Source organism: Halichoerus grypus, chromosome 13, assembly GCF_964656455.1.
Source record: "Halichoerus grypus chromosome 13, mHalGry1.hap1.1, whole genome shotgun sequence".
NCBI lineage: Eukaryota > Metazoa > Chordata > Mammalia > Carnivora > Phocidae > Halichoerus > Halichoerus grypus.
Window position 1 is genome coordinate 26,785,924 of NC_135724.1, and position 19,515 is coordinate 26,805,438.

Genomic DNA, 19,515 nt, shown 5'->3' on the forward strand with positions numbered 1-19,515 from the left:
AGATGGTCCTGCTGCAAGCCTGGGCAATCCCGGATTTTCTGTGGAAGGCGTTATTACCTTGACGGTGATGTAACCATGTAACACTCATTAATAAGCACCTCTACTTTGCAGGGTATTCCCATTTTACAGATGAGGAAGTTGAGGTTCAAGGGGTAAAGCAACCACAGGAACAAAATGATGGGACCCCTCTTTGGAGTGAACATTTGGGTATTCCAGTGTGGAAGGGATGTTGTCTCCGTTCTGCCAATGACGTGTGGGTGTCTGCTTCCGCCCCAGGATCGAGCACGACAACACGGGCCTGAACGCCAGCTGGTACCTGGATCATGTGATCGTCACCGACATGAAGCGGCCTCACCTCCGTTACTACTTCAACTGCAAGAGCTGGCTGAGCACGGTGGAAGGTGACCGCCAGCGGGGCCGTGACCTGCTAGCCAGCTTTGACCCCATGGACGCGCCCCGAGGTCAGTGCCAAGGCCGGCCTGCCCGCCATCCCTCCCTGCCCCAGGCTGGCCCGTGCCTCTTTCTTGCTCTGGCCAGTACCCTGTCCCCTTGCCACTCCTCCAGGGTCCTCCTGTTGGCTAGGGCCCGGCTGAAGCCCCATCTCTCCACGTGGCTTTCCCAAGAGCCAGCTTATGTGCTCTGGGGGCTCAGGGGAAGGGGAAAGCGAGAGGACCCAGAGGCACGACTGAGGGGTGGGTGTAGTTCTGAGCATCTTCTGTGTTTTCAACAACTCTTGCTGATAGGTATCTGCCAAGAGTCCTCTCTGAGGTCAAAGGAGCTTTCCCTGTCTTCCAATTTCTTTGCCGTTCTTCTGATGCCCAAAGGAAGGGGAGCTACGGCCAGGGCATGGCAGAGGAGAATCAGAACTCACACCTTCCAGGTCGCCATCAAGCTGTCCCCATCTCTTCCTGATTTTATGAGGAAAACAACTAATTTCAAGTGCATCAGAGGCCTTAAATTCAGTCATTTTAGCTCCACAGGAGGCAGGGGGACAAATCATGGAAGAACACACACCATATCCCATGACCTATTTTATCACACTTTTGTCCCCTAAAGTGCTGACCTCACCCTACCTCATTATTGGACATATTTGCCTTTCCAAAAGAGGAGGCATCACATGTGGGTACCACCATCATAACACCTTGCTTGCCGAGAGTCATAGGCCATCGGAGGGAAAGGCATTTGGTAGCCAGGGAAAGTGACTTTGCCAGGGTCACTCAACAAAGCAACAGAAGGGAGGAGCACTCCTTAGACTCTGCCTTCTAACACGTGCCCTGTGGTCTCCAAATCCCATCCTCTCTTGCAACCCAGCTGGGCAGAAGGAAACATACCCCATGTCCCACTGGGCTTCAGCTCTCCTTTCTCTGTCTACCTCTGATTTTCTCCCTTCCAGCTGACCTTGAACTTGCCTCATTCCTCTGTGGCCCCCATCATCATAACTTGCAACATCACTGTTTCTTTTCTTAAAAAGATATGTTATTGATCTTTCTCTTCTTAACAAAAGCCAAATTTGATCATTGTAGAGAATTTAGAAAACAGAGACACATGCAAACATAAAAACAGAATGCCTGTAATTCTATCACCTGGATAAACATCACTGGTGACATTTTTGTGCACTCATTTCTAATCTTCTCCATGCATGTATAGTTTGAAAGAATGGGCTGGTACAACATCCTGTTTTAGAGCATGTTTGTTTCTATGCCATTAAATACTGCTCGACACCCCTGCTTGCCATGGCTCTAGGGAGTGTTCTGGTGTAGGGAGGTACCATCTTGGATTCACTGATCCCCTTATTGTCTGATTTACATTGTGTCCCCCTCTGCAATTTTATTGTTACTATAAACAATACACCTAAATCTTTGCACAGACAAACGATTCTTTCCTTAGGATAAATTCATAAATAGAATTTATAGGTCAAATAGAATGCACATGGTTAAGACTTTTAATGGGCATTTCCGAATTGCCCTAGAAAGGGTGCATCAGTGCACAATCCCACCAGCTGTGCAAGAGCACCCACTTCCCTCGCCCTCAATACTTAGTACTGTTTAACAGGATAGGAAAAGGGGCTTTGTGATCTCTTTGGTTATTGGTGAGGTTGGATATCTTTCATATGTTTATTAGCCATTTGTATTGTGTGTGTGTGTGTGTGAGAGAGAGAGAGAGAAGAGAAAGAGAGAGAGAGAGAGAGAGAGAGAGAGAGAGAGAATTGTCTACCCAAGCCCCAAGCATGTCTTTTCACTTGGGGTGAATGTCATAGATTTTCCCAAAGACTTTAAGTCTCTTTAATTCTTGATCCAGTGTCTTTGCTAGGATCAATCCCTAGCAAGTTGTCAAGCTGGCCATCTTCCTCTCTGCTCTCTTAGGCTCCCTTTTCTTGGCCTTTCCCACCATTTAGTTCCTCATCCCACCTTTTGCTTTGGTCACATGAAAATCCAGGGTTCCTCTGTTAGAAGAGCTTCTGAAAAGTCACCATTAAGAATGAATTAGAGTCACTCTGTGGTTCTCCAACTTTCCACAAGAATCATCCTGGGTGGTGTTCTTGCCTTGCGGGAAAGACAAAGACATCCACCGGTGCCATCCCTGAATCAGGCCGCCTGGGCCCCCCGCCCTTTTATGAGCTGGAGGGCACTGGATTTTTAGTATTTCCAGGCTGGATTCTGGAAGAAGGAATGAAAAAGGAGATCTTCAAATATTCAAAGAACTGCATTGGTAAACAAAAGTTTAACTCTCTTTGCTTTTCACCTGGAATTATACCAACTTGATGTTTGGTTGCTGCAGAAGGTCTCTGATGATCCAAATGGGGAAGATAATTATTTCTTCATCCATGCAATTTGATAGATGAAAATACTTTAAGACATGGGATGTGGGCAATAATAGAAGGGGACATTTTAAGTGTATATTTCACCCCTTCACGACCCTCCAAGACATGGTGGATCATTAGTTGGATAGCCTTGCTCCCCTCTCCCCACCCCCAGGACCATCTGAAGTTCTGGCTGATAATTAGCTGGAACCTTCTTTCATTCCTGCTCTTCAGGGGGGGTAGGTGTTCTAGGCTGACCGACTGACCCTTTGACCGAGGTGATCAAAAGGTAGTGGCAGGGGTGGAGGGGCTGGACCTTGATCAGGTTTCTAGATGGTTCCTCTATAAGGGATCTCGTATATCATGCTTAAAGACACAGGCATGACGGGAGCTTGCCCTACCTGTGGGTGCCAGTGAGCTGCGGAGCTTTAGGACTTCTGTCCTGGACAAGAATGTCACCCTCCCTGCATGGCACAGTGCCTGACTTTTGCCATGGAGATTACTTTTACCTCTCTAGGGTTCTCTTTAAATGTGGGAAAGTGCCTAACATCTTCCTAAGCTGTTGGGGTGAATGCCTGGTCAGGGCCACCCTCTTCCTTCATGGATCCCACTCTGGCAAAGGTAGGCATGAGAAAAAAAAGAGACAGGAGGTTGCAAAAGAAGGGGGTGGATGACGGCCAACTCACAGTTGTGTGGATGGAAGATCCTAGAGACAAGTTCAGTTTCTCAGTGGTTCTCAGTTGGTTGGTAAAAATCTCTGCATCTGACACCTTAAGGAAACCAGGTATCAGGACCAACCCAAACATTTCACCTTTTGGTTTCCTCTGTGTCTGATTGCCAGGTCTTGGGGATCTGTCACTGGGGCGAGGGAGACAGGTTATTGTGTCCCCTCAACCACTGGAGGTTTCCAAACCCCAGCCACTCACATTCCATCTTCAAGATTTTTGCTTTATTCAAGTACAACAACTTCCTTTATTATTTACTTACTCTTCTTAAGCTCACTTTTGGCAACTTGTCTATTGTCTTGTAAGTAAGTTTAAGAAGAAGGTGGATATTATTATCACAAAAAAACCCCCCTGTTATCATTTGCTATAAATATCAGGCATACATCAGCACATATTAAAACAAATGCACAAGGGTAGATAACCCTCTTGTATCACCATCAGCGTCCCACGTGCCGTCAGTGGTGTGCAAACTGCATGCCGGGAAACAGTACCAGCCCTGCTCCGTGAGGAAGGGAAAGCAGAAATACGGAGGAGCGGAGGAGGGCTGGTAAGATATCTGGGCTCTCCTCTTCATGAGTCCTGGCTTCACTCCATCCCTACCACACCTCTGGGGGAGGCGAGGTGAAGGAGGGCGGGCAGGTGTTAGTTACACAGATGAGTTAACTGATGCTCAGAGAGGGGGTGATTCATCTAATATCAAACAGCCGACCACAGATGGAGCTGACACTAGAATGCAGGGCTCCTAATTCTTGGAAGAGCCTTCCTGCCTGTCCCTGGGCAGGGCAACCAGCCTGGCCCCTAAGAGATCAGGGCCTGAGGGGTCACAGCTAGGGCTCATCGAGGGCAGAAGGACCAGTCTCCTACAGTCACAAGAATCCCTTTCACAGCGTGCATCCCCACCGGTTGCTTTTTTCAGCTTTGGTTTGAATCTAGCCTTTCTTGAGCGGTGGACAGCTCCCAATCACCCAGCTCAGCCATTCCAGTGCTAAGTGGCACTGGTTGTCAGAAAGATCTGCCAGAAATTAAACCCCAGACGGTCTCCCTGGGACTTCCTCTGCTTGTCTGTTGCAGTCCTCTGCTGACAAACACCCTGCACGTTTTCCTGTCTGCCCCTCAGCCGCGTGAAGACAGGCTGCTCTTGGCTTCTCCTCTCGGGGCACATGTCCAGCCTGCCTCGCTGAGCAGCTCTGGTTTGCCAGGGCTCCCCAAGAATGTACCTCCTAGGCAAGAACCCTGTGTTCCAGACGGGGCTCCTCAGAACAGAGTGCACAGGCCTCCCTGACTCCATCAACCTACTTCTTTTTAAAATTATTATTGTGGTAAAACCTATATAAACTTCACTTTCTTAACCATGTTTAAATGTCTCATTCAGTGGCATTAAGTAAATCCACAATGTTGTGTGACCATCACCACCATCCACCTCCAGAACTTCTTCATCTTCCCCAACTGAAACTCTGTCCCCATAAAATAATGACTCCCTGTTCCCATTTCCTCCAGCTCCAGGGAACCTCTGCTCTACCCTCTGTCTCTATAAATTTGACTCCTTAGGGATCTTATATAAGTGGAATCATAGACTATTTGTTCTTCTGTGACTGGCTTATTTTACTTTAGCATAATGTCTTCAAGGTCCACCCATGTCACAGCATGTGTGGGAACTTCATTTCTTTGTAGGGCTGAATAATAGTCCATTATATGCCTAGACCCTGTTTTATTTACCCATTCAGCGGTTGATGGACATTGGGGTTGTTTCTGTCTTTTGGCTATTATAAATAACGCTATGAACGTTGGTGTACAAATAGCTATTCACATTCCTGCTTTCATTTCTTTTGGGTACAGACCCAGCAGTGGAATTACTGGATCAGGTAGTAACTCTATGTTTAACTTTTTGAGGAACTGCCATACTGTTTTCTACAGTAGCTACATCATTTCACGTTCCCACTAACAATGCATGAGGGTTCCAGTTTCTCTACATACTCACCGATGCTTTATTTTCTGTTTTTTTTTTTTTAAATAATAACCATGATTACTGATGTCAAGCATCTCTTCTTGTGCTTATGGGTCATTTGCACATTTTCTTTGGAGAAATGTCCATTCAAGTCCTTTGCCTATTTTAAAATTGGGTTGTTTGCTCTCATTATTGAATTGTAGGGGTCCATCCAGAATGTATTTGTGGATATTAACTTCTGAGCTGGTGTGATTGATTTACAAATATTTTCTCCCATTCCATGGGTTGCCTTTTCACTCTGTTGAAAAGAGTTGTGTTGATGCACAACAGTTTTTTTTTTATTTTTTAATTTTTTTATTGTTATGTTAATCCCCATACATTACATCATTAGTTTTAGATATAGTGTTCCATGATTCATTGTTTGTGCATAACACCCAGTGCTCCATGCAGAACGTGCCCTGCTCAATATCCATCACCAGGCTAACCCATCCTCCCACCCCCCTCCCCCTAGAACCCTCAGTTTGTTTTTCAGAGTCCATCGTCTCTCATGCTTCGTCTACCCCTCTGATTTCCCCCCCTTCATTCTTCCCCTCCTGCTACATTCTTCTTCTTCTTTTTTTCTTTCTTAACATATATTGCATTATTTGTTTCAGAGGTACAGATCTGAGATTCAACAGTCTTGCACAATTCACAGCGCTTACCAGAGCACATACCCTCCCCAGTGTCCATCACCCAGTCACCCCATCCCTCCCACCCCACCCCCCACTCCAGCAACCCTCAGTTTGTTTCCTGAGATTAAGCATTCCTCATATCAGTGAGGTCATATGATACATGTCTTTCTCTGTTTGACTTATTTCGCTCAGCATAATACCCTCCAGTTCCATCCACGTCGTTGCAAATGGCAAGATCTCATTCCTTTTGATGGCTGCATAATATTCCATTGTATATATATACCACATCTTCTTTATCCATTCATCTGTCGGTGGACATCTTGGCTCTTTCCACAGTTTGGCTATTGTGGACATTGCTGCTATAAACATCGGGGTGCATGTACCCTTTCGGATCCCTACTTTTGTATCTTTGGGGTAAATACCCAGTAGGATGCACAACAGTTTTTAATTTTTATGAAGTCCAATTTATTATTTTTTCTTTTGTTGCCTGTGCTTTTGGTGTCCCATCCAACAATCACCGCCAGACCCAATATCATGAAGATTTTGTCCCATGTTTTCTTCTAAAAGTGTTATACTTTTACCTCTTACTTTTAAACCATTGATCCATTTTTAGTTAATTTTTGTATAGGGAATGAAATAAAGGTCCAATTTTGGGTGGTTTTTTTTTTTTTTTGCATGTGGAGATCCAGTTTTCCTAGCATCATTTGTTGTAAAGACTGTCCCATCCCCATTGAATGGTTTTGGCACCCTTGTCAAATATCACTTGACCATATACACAAGGGCTTATTTCTGGGTTCACTATTCTTCTCATTGACCCAAATGTCTGCTCTTAAGTCAGTACTGAACTGTTTTGATTGTTGTAGCTTTGTAGGAAGTTCAGAAATCATGATGCGTAAGACTTCCAATTTTGTTGTTTTCTTTTAAGATTGGATATTCAGGCTCCCTTGATGTCCTGCTTCTTGTAACCAATCCCGCCTTTCCATTAACCCAATACACCACGGTGACAATACACCACACTGACTTTGCAGTCAAAGGGCTCTTATTCCCCTGGAAGAAAAGATGAAAATGCTGTCTCCACCCCAAGTCCTTAATTCTTGCCCAGGACTTCAAGGCTTCTGGAGAAACAACCTGGATTCTCCTGACTCATTCCCATGTGAGTCAGCAGGAGTGGGTGTCCCATTTTTGGCTGGCTCCCCTCCACATCTTAGTTGAATGGTCCAGGAGACATCACACCTCCTGATTAATAATCTCAGACATACATGCACCCTACTAGGGAGTTAGCAGCCATCTCTATGCTCGTCTCCCTCTTAGAGTGGGTGTCAGGGGTCCTGGCACATTCTGGGGCCTGTGGAAGGCTGGCAGCTGCTCGTTCAGCATGTCTGCATTGACTATCCCTGGGAATACAGTCTTGGCTATCGAATTGCTCCAGAATTGTAGTGAATTTTCCATCCCGCCATCTGCCTCTTGGCATCCCCTCATTGCCATGGATGTCTGACTCTCTTCCTAGAGGATTTCTGTCTAGAATGGCTTCCCCTCTTGACAACTCAGAACCCAGAGGGGCACAGTAGCTACCTTGACATCTGTACACTGAGGGCCTCTGACCAGAATCTCAGCACAGTCTCCCAGGCCTTGAGCTGAAGCATCGCCATTAGCAGCTATCATGGGTCATACCCCTCCGCTCCCTGAGCTGCTCTTAAATGCTGGGTCTGGGGTAAGGATATGGTCCAGACACTCCAGTTGCTTGCAGTCCAGTGAGGACACAGACTACCACAGTATGAGCTACGCTCAAGGAGAGGGGAGGGCATCACATGGTTCAGAGCTCCATGTCTCAAGACATAAGAGTCTTAGGTTCAAATCCCCAAAATACTACCTTCTAGCTAGGTGACCTTTGGACAAAATGTTTCTATAGTCTTGTGTCTTCATATGCATACACTGTACAAATCCACAGTGCCTCTCGGAGGTGAGGTCTATTATTATCCCCACTTTACACCTGTATCAGGGTCAAGGTGAGCATGCATAGACCACCTCCCACCTCTCCCTCTGTTTCTTAGTCCCAGACCAGCAGCTCCCATTTCTCAACTTGTTTGCTCAGATTGTGTTGGCTCCAGCGTCTGGCAGATGGTGGCTCTGAAAGCTGTTCTTTCCAGCACTCATAAACCATGAGGAAGTTTCAAGGGACCCATAGGAAACGGGTTTGAGGATGAGACATTCTCTCCCCACCTGCTCCCTGATGGTGGCGTGGAAGCCAGACTGCTGACAGAAGTTTCTGGGGCTCAGGCCCTGTCCCATCAAGCCCCACAAGGACCCAAGAGCCCCAGAGTCCTGCCTGACCACTGCCTGGAAGGGTTACCCTTGCTCCCAGACTTCTGCGTCAAGTCGGTTAGAGAGAAGGCTGTCAACAAAACATATTTCAGGGTGAGAGGAAACGTCAGAGCCAGCGCCTTTCCCCCTTGCGTGCTCTCCTTCATCCTGTGCTTCAGTTTTCCCCATGCTACCCAAGCCCTGCTGGGGGTAAAGCCCCGGCCTCTCCGGAAAGCTTTGCCTACCCCCTCGCCTTGCGTTCTCCCCCTTCAAACCCTGGAGAAATTGACGTCTGCGCCATACACAGAAGTGGATTCTCAGGAGTCCCCCTTTCCCAGCTGCAGTCAGGGATGTGTAGAGAATCTCATGGGCAGGGAGGGGAAACTTTTCAGCCTGCTCCCTGAGATTCAGACATGATCCGGCCAATTCATGGCCAGAAGTAGCCACTGTGGCTGATGGGGTGGGTTGTAACCCACCCTGGTGTTTTAAGATGGATAAACGGCTGAGACACCCCATATCAAAGGGACTGCTGTTAGCCTCTTTGGGTGCTAACTGCTGAATATGTGTCTCTCTGGGCTCTCCAGCCAAGCTCAGGTTTCTCTGGGGTCTCCCTACCTGCCAACTTGGCCACTGGGACTCAGGGGCTTGAGGGAGATTAGTAAAAAACAGGCTCCTGTGTGTGTGTGTGTGTGTGTGTGTGTGTGTGTGTGTGTGGTGGTTGGTGGGGGGTCATGTGTAGACACACCCACTTATGAAGACCAGCAGCAGAGATGGGTGGGAAGAGCTCTACGAGGGAGTGGGGGGCAGATAACTGGCTTCTAGTCTTGCCCTTTGATTACTGTGCGCCTTAGACAGGTTACTGGTCCCCTCTGGGCTGCTTCTTCATCTTACCAGAAGGTTGGACTAGATGTTCTCTTAGTAGCACTGGCTTTCTTCTGGTATTCTGCTAGCTAAATGTCTCCTTGTCTCCCTTCCCTGGCTCCAGGTCTCCCACCCCCTGAATTCACTCCCCGAACCTTGATGTTGTTACTTCTGGTATGACATTCCTGGGGCCCAGCATGCAGGTGTGATTGTGAGTACAGTGCAGAGTTGCACGGGCTGAGAGCACAGGGCTGCCCATCCCTCTGGCCCCAGGGAGGCTCAGGACACATCTCTGAGGCTGGAGTGGGCCAGACCTGTTTAGGACAGACCCTGCCTGGCTTTCTCACTGCTAATATGATGTCACTTCCTGCTTTCTGGCCAAGTAATTGTCCTCATCCCAGCACCAACCCACAAACCCTCCCACCTTAAAAATCGCTGAGTTGATCACGTGGCTTAAATTAGTACTGAGCCCACACCACATTGCTTGGGGAAAGTTCTGCCAACTTGGCAATGCGACAGGCCTCGGAAGCCAAGAGCTGAGTTCCAGCTGGCCTGGGGGCTGTTCACACCCCAGGGCTGTCGGAAAGCAGGCACAACAGCTTATCGATGTTTCAGACCCAGGCCTTGCTGGCAGCAGAGGAGGCCCTCGCTTTCAGAAGGGCTGGGTTGGAAGTGGGTCCTGCCCCTGCCCTTCTCCCAGCTGAGCCTGTACCCTAGGCTTCCTTTGGGACAACCTTTTCCCTAAGGAGCATTTATCTTCTTTGGTGGGTTAATAGTAAATATGGCTGCAGCCAGTATTGTGCTATGCCCCAAAGAGACCGAGGGGCTGCTTGCGGAAGTAGCATCGGCTTGGGCAGGTGGGCCAGGAGCATGCAGGTGGTTGGGAGGTTGGGAGGGGCAGATGACCTTTTTGTCCAGACTCCTAGTCTGGCTTCCTCCCCCTTCCTTCCCCCCTTCCTCCTTCCTTCCTTTCTTTTTTTTCTTCCTCCTCCTCCTCCTCCTCTTTCTTCTTCTTCTTCTTCTTCTCTTTCTTCTTTCTCCTTCTTCTTCTTCTTCTTCTTCTTCTTCTTCTTCTTCTTCTCCTTCTTCTTCCTTCTTCTTCTTCTTCTTCTTCTTCTTCTTCTTCTTCTTCTTTTCTTCTTCTTCTTCTTCTCCTTCATGTTGTAGCAAATGGGACAGCTAATGCTGGGGCTGAAAGCTGCTCAGAGGCCAGGGAATAGGTAGAAATGGGATTGTGTTTGTCCAGCATAAGCATTGTTTCCACTCCCAGTGATTTCCTCAGGCAACTGGGTTATAATTTCATTACGGCCCACAGTGTGCGGCATAGTGATTATCACATGGCTCCAGATGTGCACCCGGTCTTGGCAAGACCATGCTGGGCACAGTGCCCACGGTGCATTTGAAGAAGGGATTGGACAAGAAAGGGATCGCGATTAACATTTTCAGGGCATGTGCAAATTTCGCTGACCTGCGGTGGATTATGATGGGCCTGCCAGAGAACTGCCTAGTGCAAAAGCAAACACAGCATGCAGGCAGCCTGGCTGATGGAGGCAGGAAGCACCCATCATGAGGGCTCTGCCAAATAAACCAGCAGCCCTGACTCACTCCCACATTTTATAGGATGATACCACCGAGTAATCAAATCATTGACTTTAAAATATAGCTCTCTGGGTCAGAAAGCACAAGGGACTATAAACCCTGAGTTCTAGTTCTGGCTTTGCCACCAACAGTGATGAGACCTAGGGCAGATCTCAGTTCCACTCCCATCCTCAGCTTCTTCCTCTGTGGGTGGTTTCTCAGGGTCTTTTTAGGATTAATAGAGTTAACCAAAGAGAGAAGGATGGGTCTAGGGCTAGCCCTCCTCCATGGGGCAGAGGAAACTGGCTTTTGGTGTCCTCCCTTCTGCTGTGGATACTTTTTTCTCATTTCACCCCCTCCCATACTTAGCATTCTTCTGCATAGTGCCCATCTCTCCACCATGAGCAAGGTCCCAGACCCCCATTCTCTGCCGCCCAGACCTGGCTCTGCCACTCCACTTGTTGGGTAAGCAGGAGCAGATGTCTTATGCTCTGTGCCTCTATCTCTTCATCTGTAAAGTGGGGATAGTGTGAATTCCCACTTCATCAAGTGGTTGAGCTGATTCATTGGGGGAAATGAACGTAAACACTTAACACATTGCTGGCCACAGAGTAAGTGCTCAGTAAATGACACCAGTATTGAGGTGGTGCTACTTGTTATGATCCTGATGTTTTCCCTTCTTCTTCCCCTACATCCTGGCTTATTCGGACTCTGAGATGCACAGACTCAAGATTCTGGCCTTTCAGAATCAGGTAGGACTTTGGAGCCACTGAGTGCCAGGATCCCCTCTAGAATCCACCAGGCTCATCTAGACAACTGGAAATAGGCTCATGACCTTGATTTCAGTGGAAGCCTGCAGGGAGAACCTCTCTTCCACACCCTTTTCCTTCTCCCTGATATTTCCCCTTAACCCAGCTCAAACATTACCCAGAGTCCTCTGAGCTCTATTTGCTGTGGATGCTGCTTGGGAGTCATTGTTCCCTCAAACCCTCTGGAGGTGGGCCAGAGCCGTGAGGGTTTCGGGCGGGGGTGGGGGGGGAGCAGCGCTCTCCTCCTCTGAACTTCACAGCAGCTCCCCGCCCACCCCATCTGCTCCCACCTAACGTTGCAGAAAATCATCTCCGGAAAGAGTGGGAAGCAGAGAACAGTTTCCAATGAGGCCTCAGTGAGGAATATCAGAGAATTTCAGGACCGGAAGGGACCTTATCAACTCTTCCTCCATTTTATCGATGAGAAAACAGAAGCCTCGGGAAGTTAAACCACTGGCTCTTGGTCACCCAATGTGGGCAGAGCTAGTGCCCTGGGCTCCAGATGCCACCTTGTGCTCTTCCAATGTCATTCAGTGTTTCAATGGGCACTTTGGGGAATCTTTTATGTACCAGATCCTTTGCTCAGGGTAAATATGTACAGGTCTTTCTCTCTAGGAACTTAGAGACTAAAAGGGAGAGAGTCAAGCCAGTAAATAATCAGTGCAAAAAGACAGAATGTTCTAAATAGGCAATGACCTAGACCAATGGAAGCATAGAGGAAGGAGGAATCAGGAGGGCTTCATAGAGGAGGTGATGCCCAATTGAGACTTCCTAGTTGGGAAGGAGTTTGCTAGGCTTCCAAACAGAATGAGGTTTTCAAATAGGTGTTTATAATAAACTTTTTTTTTTTTTTTCCTATTTGTGGAGAGCACTTTCTCAGAGCTGCATTTTGTATGCAGGAAAATTGGAACTTATAATACAGACATTGCCTTGGCAATGATCCAGCTGTGGGTGTCCATTCCAGCCACCAGTGGTTTCCTGCTGGACCCTTCCCCTGAGCTCCCAAGTGTTGGCCAGAGTGGCGCGGGGGTGTCAGAGAAAGGGTTCCCACCTACCCGGGGCTGGATGTCTATTTGGTGGGCCCCTACCTCTGTCTTTTCTCTTCCTTAGTCCAGTCCTCAACCCTCCCTCTAGCCTCCTAGCTGCCCTGAGCAGCAAGCTCAAAGGTTTCTGGTACCAAAGCCAGTTCGTGTACGGTCATCTATCAAGTGCATGGATTTTCCTTAGGTGTGTCTTACAGACTGGTGGTTCTCAACAGCTCCTTCTGGACTACAGAGAGTGTGACTTATTCAAGTGTTGGCTTTAGGTGACTTCAATCCTTAGTTTTCAATTACAGGGGAAAAAGTATGGCTATTGTAAAAATTGTCAAAAGTACAAATAAGCAAGAAGAAGAATAAAATCTTCCATAATCCCATACCCCCAAAATGATAATAGCTAATTTTTATTGGGCACTCACTCAATGTCAGACATTGTTCTAATCTCTATCTATCTATCTAATCTTCACAACACTGTCATGACGGATTTATTATTATTATTCCCATTTTACAGGTGAAGCAAACTAAGGCACAGAGAGGTTAGGTAATTGGCATAGACAGAAGTGATGGACCCAAGAGTAAACCCAGAGCCTTGAACTTAATAGCTGTGTAGGAGAGCCCTGGCGATACTGCTGTTAACATTTTGCATTTCCTTCCTTTTCTTTTTTATGTATGAATATATTAAACACTACATACTGATTAAAAGTGGTATTGTATTACAGTCAACTTTGTAACCAGGTTTTTTCACTTAATATCATATAATAACATTGAACAATCTTCTAAACCATTATTTTAAATGGCCACATGGGTGAATATCGTAATTCACCCCAACAATTGCCCATTTTGGATATTTTTAGGTTGTTCTCAATTTTTCGTTATTAACGATGCTGCGATATGCTGTGATAGACAACTTTATAGATCATTTATGAACACAATTATTTCCTAATATAAATGAATTGTTATGCACAGTGATTGAATTGTTAGTTCAAGGGGTTTGTAGAATGGTAAGCCTTCTGACAGGTATTACTCACCTGCCCTCCAGGAAGGCTGTGTGGCGTTCTGGTTCCTCCAGCAGGGGACGAGAAGTGCTGGTTTCCCAGCAGTGGAGTGGAGTCTGGGGTGGAAAGGTGAGAAATAGAGCCGAGATTGCTGGGGTGCGCAGGTGGAAAGGAAGGGTACTGCAGAGCAGAGCAACGGGGGTGAGAGCCAAGGGAGATGAGTGTCTGAGGGACATGTGGAAACGGCTCTCTGGGGCTTGGCAATGAATTGGATGAGGGCGTGTGCACAATGAGCTAAAAGGAGTGAAAGCCTACCTACTCCATAGTCTTTCAGCACCTGATAACATCAGGCTTACATCACAGTGTCCTAGGCAAGGATACTAGCTATCTATGATTTGGCAGTGAAACAAGGGACAGAGTGGTTTTTCTTGATTACCACCCAGGAGCAACCGTTAGTGACTGAGCGATGTTTTAATGTCCTTGCGTAACCAGGCTCAGCATGTGCTTGAGCACCTGTTAGGTGCCAAATAAGTGATAGACGCCTGGAGAGTTCTAAAGTGGAGCACCGCGAGCTGGGGAGGTGGGCTCTAAGCTAGACCTGGCAGGGTGGGCGCAGTGACAGCTGAGAGAGAATCTTCCTGCCTGGACCTCTTGAGTCCAAATCTGGGCTTCACCCTTTCTAACTGTGGGAACTTGATCAGGTTTCTTAACCTGCTGCTTCTAATGCTTCCTCAGCGAGTGGTGACCGCAGTAGTAATAGGGTCTGCCATCGTGAGGATTACAGGAGAAAGAGGTGTGACGGGCCATGTCAGTCCTCAGTAAGCATCAGAGGCTCTTACCACTTTGGTAAGTGCGTGTGCCTGTAGGGGCGGCAAGGTTGAGGGAATTCTCGAGAAAGCAGAGGAGTTCCAAGTCCTCACTGAAGAATCGGGTGACTCTGGGTGAGAGATGTGGACCTCTGGACCAGAAGGAAGGAAGAGGAAACCTTTTGGGGGCAGCAAGGGGGGAGGTAGACTCGAGTCTCTCGACCTGGGAGGACCTTCACTGCTCAGGGGCTGTGACCCAGCTCTCCGCGCTGGTTCTTCCGGGGTCCGGGGACACTCCTCCCTGCACCCGCGCAGGCGCAAGGAGACGGTGGGGGGGGGGGGCTTCCGTGGCTGGGGGAGAACATTCCGCTGGCCCCCACCCCCAGGGCAGTCCCGCCGGTGTCTCTCGCCCGGTTCCGTGTCCTCCTCCGCGGCGCGGGTGAGATCTCGCTTCTGCAGCGGCTGGCTCGGGCTGAGCGGAAGTGATGGGTGCCAGGGAGCAGCTGTGGACTCGGGTGGGGCTGGGCCGAAGTCAAGTCCCGCCAGCCCCCTGCCCCCCCTCGCCACCTCTCACCGGCCCCGACTGAATGAAGCCGCGTTCTAACCACGCAGGACCTGAGAATGCGTGAGGCTGGGGAAAGAAACACCGTGCGTCAACGCAGCAGCACTTCATTCATGATTCCCTGCTTCCTAAAAAAGCCCGGGCCACGTGAGCGGCTGGGAGGCTCAGATCACGTTGGGTGTGGGAGGGTCCCTTCCTTGGCAAGCGGGACCGAGGCTTCGTTTCTGGGCATTTGCTTGACTTCTGTCATCAGGAACGTGACGCGCAGCTCAGCCCGGCTCGGCAGTGAGATCTGGGGGATGCGGCCCACTCGTGGCTGTGCCTCCCCCCGCCCCCCCGCCGCCCAAGGTGGCTCTCTCAGATGTGTCCTGTCACTGCTGTGTGCTGACTGTTCCAGACAGTGCAGGCGAGGCTGTGGGGGAGGCTAGCGCACCAGGCGCAGGCGGCAGCTCGGGCCTGCCATGCCTGCCTTTTCTGGAAGCCGACACAGGCAGCTTCCGGTTGGCCCACAGGGGACATGGTTCCTGTTCAGAGGGAGCAGGGCTGTGCCTCTGCCATGCAGCCTGCAGAGGAAAGAGGGGGCAAGGCTCGGCTGGTGGATCCCCTGGGCAGGCAAGCAGGGCACAGACAACCCTAAGCTGTGGCCTTAAGGCGGCCACCTGTCTTTAAGCTGCAACTTATGCCGTCCCTGCAGTACCCCAACTCAGTTCTGTTTGGCTCTGGAAGGTACCCTGGGATTACCTTAATCTCTGGTCTATTTCCCTTATTGTATATTGTTCAGATCAATGCTCAAACTACTTTGGCTTCTTTGAGCTCTCACTGACCTTCAGGGAAAGGCAACCACTCTCTGAAAGGTAGTGCTGCTGGGTTCAGATATGCAGGTTGTGCACTGCACAGCTGAGACTATGTAAGGAGACACTTTTCACATCATAGAGGTTGTAGGTTTGTGTATCTATTATGACAATTATCCAACAGATGGCAGTAAAGTGTCTTGAGGAAGGGAGACTTTTTCTAATTTGTAGAAAGGCACCCTATGAGCTAATGGTTACTCACTAAAAGGCCAGAGAGAAATCAGTTCAAGGGAAAATGTTATAGCATTGATTAAACCACAGGCCAACCGTAGAACTGTCTTGGGCAACCATTCCTGTGATCTATCACTAGGCCCTATTGGTCCCATGCTTGCTCAGGAAGGTCAGTGAACTTGCTAGTTCCTCCTCCAACCTGACCTTCACCCTCTCTTTCCACCTCTGCTCCTTGTTCAGTCTCAGCCAGGCAAGGAGCTGAAGGCACAATGCCTGAGGTTGCAGAACTAATGCTGCCATCTGTCCCCGCCTTCAGGAAACCCCAGCCCAGGCCCCCATACTCCACTGCACTCAGGGGAACGTTGAGCTCAGCCCAGTCACCCAGCATTGTAGGGGCAGGGAAAGCTGGCCCTCCCTGCCCACACTGGGCACAGGACATGGTCCTTCTCACCCCCTCCAGCCCCACAGAAAAAGGGCAACAGTTCCCCAGTCTTCAGAGCCTTGAGCTGCTTAGCTAGTGATGAGTGTGCTGCGATCACCCTGCGACCAGCAGGCTGGCCACCCCTGCACCAAGCACTTCCGCTCCCATTCCAGGCCACCGAGCAGAGAGTTGCCTGCAGTCCCCTGCCGAGAAACACAGAACAGTGCCCGAAAGCACAAGACAGCTTGGGGCAGCGGGCGGCCGTCTACATAGAGGCTGCGGGCCGACTAGGTATAGTTTTGTGAGGACCTGGAGCGAACAGAGATGTTTGCACGTTTTCACGGCTGAAAAGAAATCAACCACGAATAATATCTGATGACACAGGAGAGTTCTATGAAGTTCAGTAAAGTTCTATGAAGTGCATAAATAAAGTTCATTGGCACAAGGCCACGCCCACTCGCTTACGGAGTTCTGCGCTGCGCGCCGTGCGTGCGCGGTTTCAGGAGGTCAGTCCGCCTCCAGAGCAGAGGCTCCTGTTTGTGACCGGCGGTCGGAAGGCAAGTCCCGGAGCCTGCGTCATGCTCTTCACGTGGTGATCATGCAGGCATTTGTCCTCTCCCATCATCTCCAGAGGGGTGAGCCCAGTACGGGAAGGAATTTTGAGAGAGGGAGACCACACTCACACCACTTTTATTACAGCATATTATTGCAGTTGTTGTAACATTATTGGTAATCTCTATGTATAGGAAAAAACCTAGTTTCTGTAGGGTTGGGTGCCCTCCAGGGTCGCAGGCATCCACTGGGGATCTCCGCCGTAGTCCCGCAGGTAAGGGGGCGGGGGACTACCGTATTGCGCATGGCTGCCTTCATGATACCCCTGCAGAGTCGAGTCCTTGCAGTAGAGATCAGGTGGCCTGCAAGGCCTGAAATATTTACTGTCTGGCGCTTTACAGAAAAAAATGTGCCTACCCCTTGGCATAGAGAATGAGAGGCCCAGACGCATTCTAGAAAGAGCCCTAGCTTCAGAGAAAAGAGACCTGGCTTTGAGCCCCTCTTGCATCATTTAGCAGCTGTGTGGCCCCGGGCAAGACGCCTTGCCCCCTGAGCCTCCGTTTCCTCATCTGTAAATGAGAATGTCAACAGTATCTGTCCTGCCTGTATCGTGTGGCCATTGTATGGTTCAGATGACATCAAGGACATGCAGGGGCCTCATGAGCTGCAAGGCCTGGGTGACCGTTTAGTATTCTTTGTCCTAGAAGGTGGGCCAGCCCGGGCCATCCTCTTTGAACTCTTTGCTCTCATCTGCTTTCTCTGGCCCCCCTTGTTCCCTTCTGGCCTTTGGAGCAGGGATTTTTCCTGGCCTGGGACCTCCCCCCTGGCTGGTCCTTTCACCAGGGAGGCAGCCACATTTCACATACGGACATTTTGCTCTCACACGGATCACTAGATCTAAGGGGTGAATTCAACATACACAAACCCACTTGTGACCAGAATGGCAAGTTTGTGCTTATTGAAATCCTGATCACGGGAAAGTGGGGGGCTCTCATGACCACTTGGGAGTAAGGCCGGATGCACTGTGCTGAGTCAGCCAGCCATGAGAGAATGAAGCCCTGCTTTTATCCCGTCGTGCTCTCTCAACAGTATATGCACTTTATCACAATTTAGGGTTGGCGTGGGGCCCTAGGCCTTGTTTGGAAAATGGCACATCAGATAGGATGGGGTTCTGCTTGGAGAGGAAATGTGGAAGAAAAGACGGGAGAACAGTAATATAATAAGCCTCATTGTCTCTCTTCGGGCCGTTTTAGAGAACAGTTTTGTGAGGAATGCCTGCGCACCCTGCTGCTGTTCTCAGCCTCTCCTCAATTTGATAGGAGGTCATCTGGCACACGGGGGTCCTGCTCCTCACCCAGCCAACCACATGAAAACCCAGGGCCCCATCTTGCCATAGAGAGTTCTGCAGAGGTTAGAGAACAGTCCAACCTTATCCCAGAACTGACTTTCTCCAGCATTCTGTTCATCTGATTTTCTGACCCCTGGGCTTGGGCCCCTTGTCCACCTCAGCTGGAAGGTTCTGGAAGCTCCTTCCACCCTTGTCTCCTACGTGGCCTCATTTCAGCCCTGATGCCTGCCTCTCTGGACTTTCCTGGGATGGGGATGCTTTGTGTTCCCAAAGCCCTGTGTGGGCTCCTGTTCCCCAGGCCTGCCTGCACTGGCCTCGGGTACCTCCCCTGTCCTCTGAGAGCTGCTCCCCCCCCCACCCCCCCCACCCCCCGCCATCTCTTGGCTTCCCTCTCTAGTCTGCAGCCTGCCTTTCCTGGTCAGATGTCATGGAATTGCAGACTGAGAAGGACCCTTAGTGTTCTCACATTCTTTCACCTCTGGCATTTTCTTTACAGCCTCCCTGACAGATGGCTCTCCACCAGTGTGCTCGTCACAAAGTGACTGCTTAGATGTCTCTAGGGATGGGAAACTAACTTCCCCCAAGGGTATCCCATGCCTTTGTTGGATAGCCCTAGCTACTAGAAAACGTTTCTTTTGGTGAGCTAAAATATTCTTCTTTATAATTCAAGTGCTAAGTCCAATTCTGCCTTCTGGAATGATGCAGAGTGTCTGCTGCTCCTTCCCCAAGGGCTCCCCAGCCCCCCTCATCCTTTCCTCCTGCTGCACTGTGCCCCATTCTTTCTGGAGTCCTGTCGCCCTCTCTGACCGACTGATACTCAGCAGTGGCCTTTAGGGCCTCCCCCAGCCCCCACCTCACCCTGGCATCACCAGCCAAGGGGGCCCTGGGCATCTTGTCACCCTGCAGAGGGGACTTGCCTCTGTGTGAAGTAAGCCCCAGACTGGAGCTGAGAAAGGATGTGAACCCAAATGAAGGGTTTTCAGAGGAGGAAAGAACAGCCCGCAGCCAGAGGCCTCTGCGACTTGGAAGATGATCAGGAGCAGGGGCTGCTGGACCGGCCAGGGCCCTCCTGGTCCTCCACA

The 19,515-nt window shown here is 49.5% G+C and overlaps 1 protein-coding gene across 3 annotated transcripts in view; it reads left to right on the top strand.

Annotated features, from left to right (window-relative positions):
* Positions 1-19,515, top strand: part of LOXHD1 (lipoxygenase homology PLAT domains 1) — a 149,691-nt gene that overhangs the window by 14,130 nt on the left and 116,046 nt on the right. For all 3 annotated transcript variants that reach the window (XM_078060123.1, XM_078060124.1, XM_078060125.1), the window contains exon 4: positions 277-461. In XM_078060123.1, the coding sequence (XP_077916249.1) occupies positions 277-461 (185 nt within the window). The remainder of the gene's footprint in view (positions 1-276; positions 462-19,515) is intronic.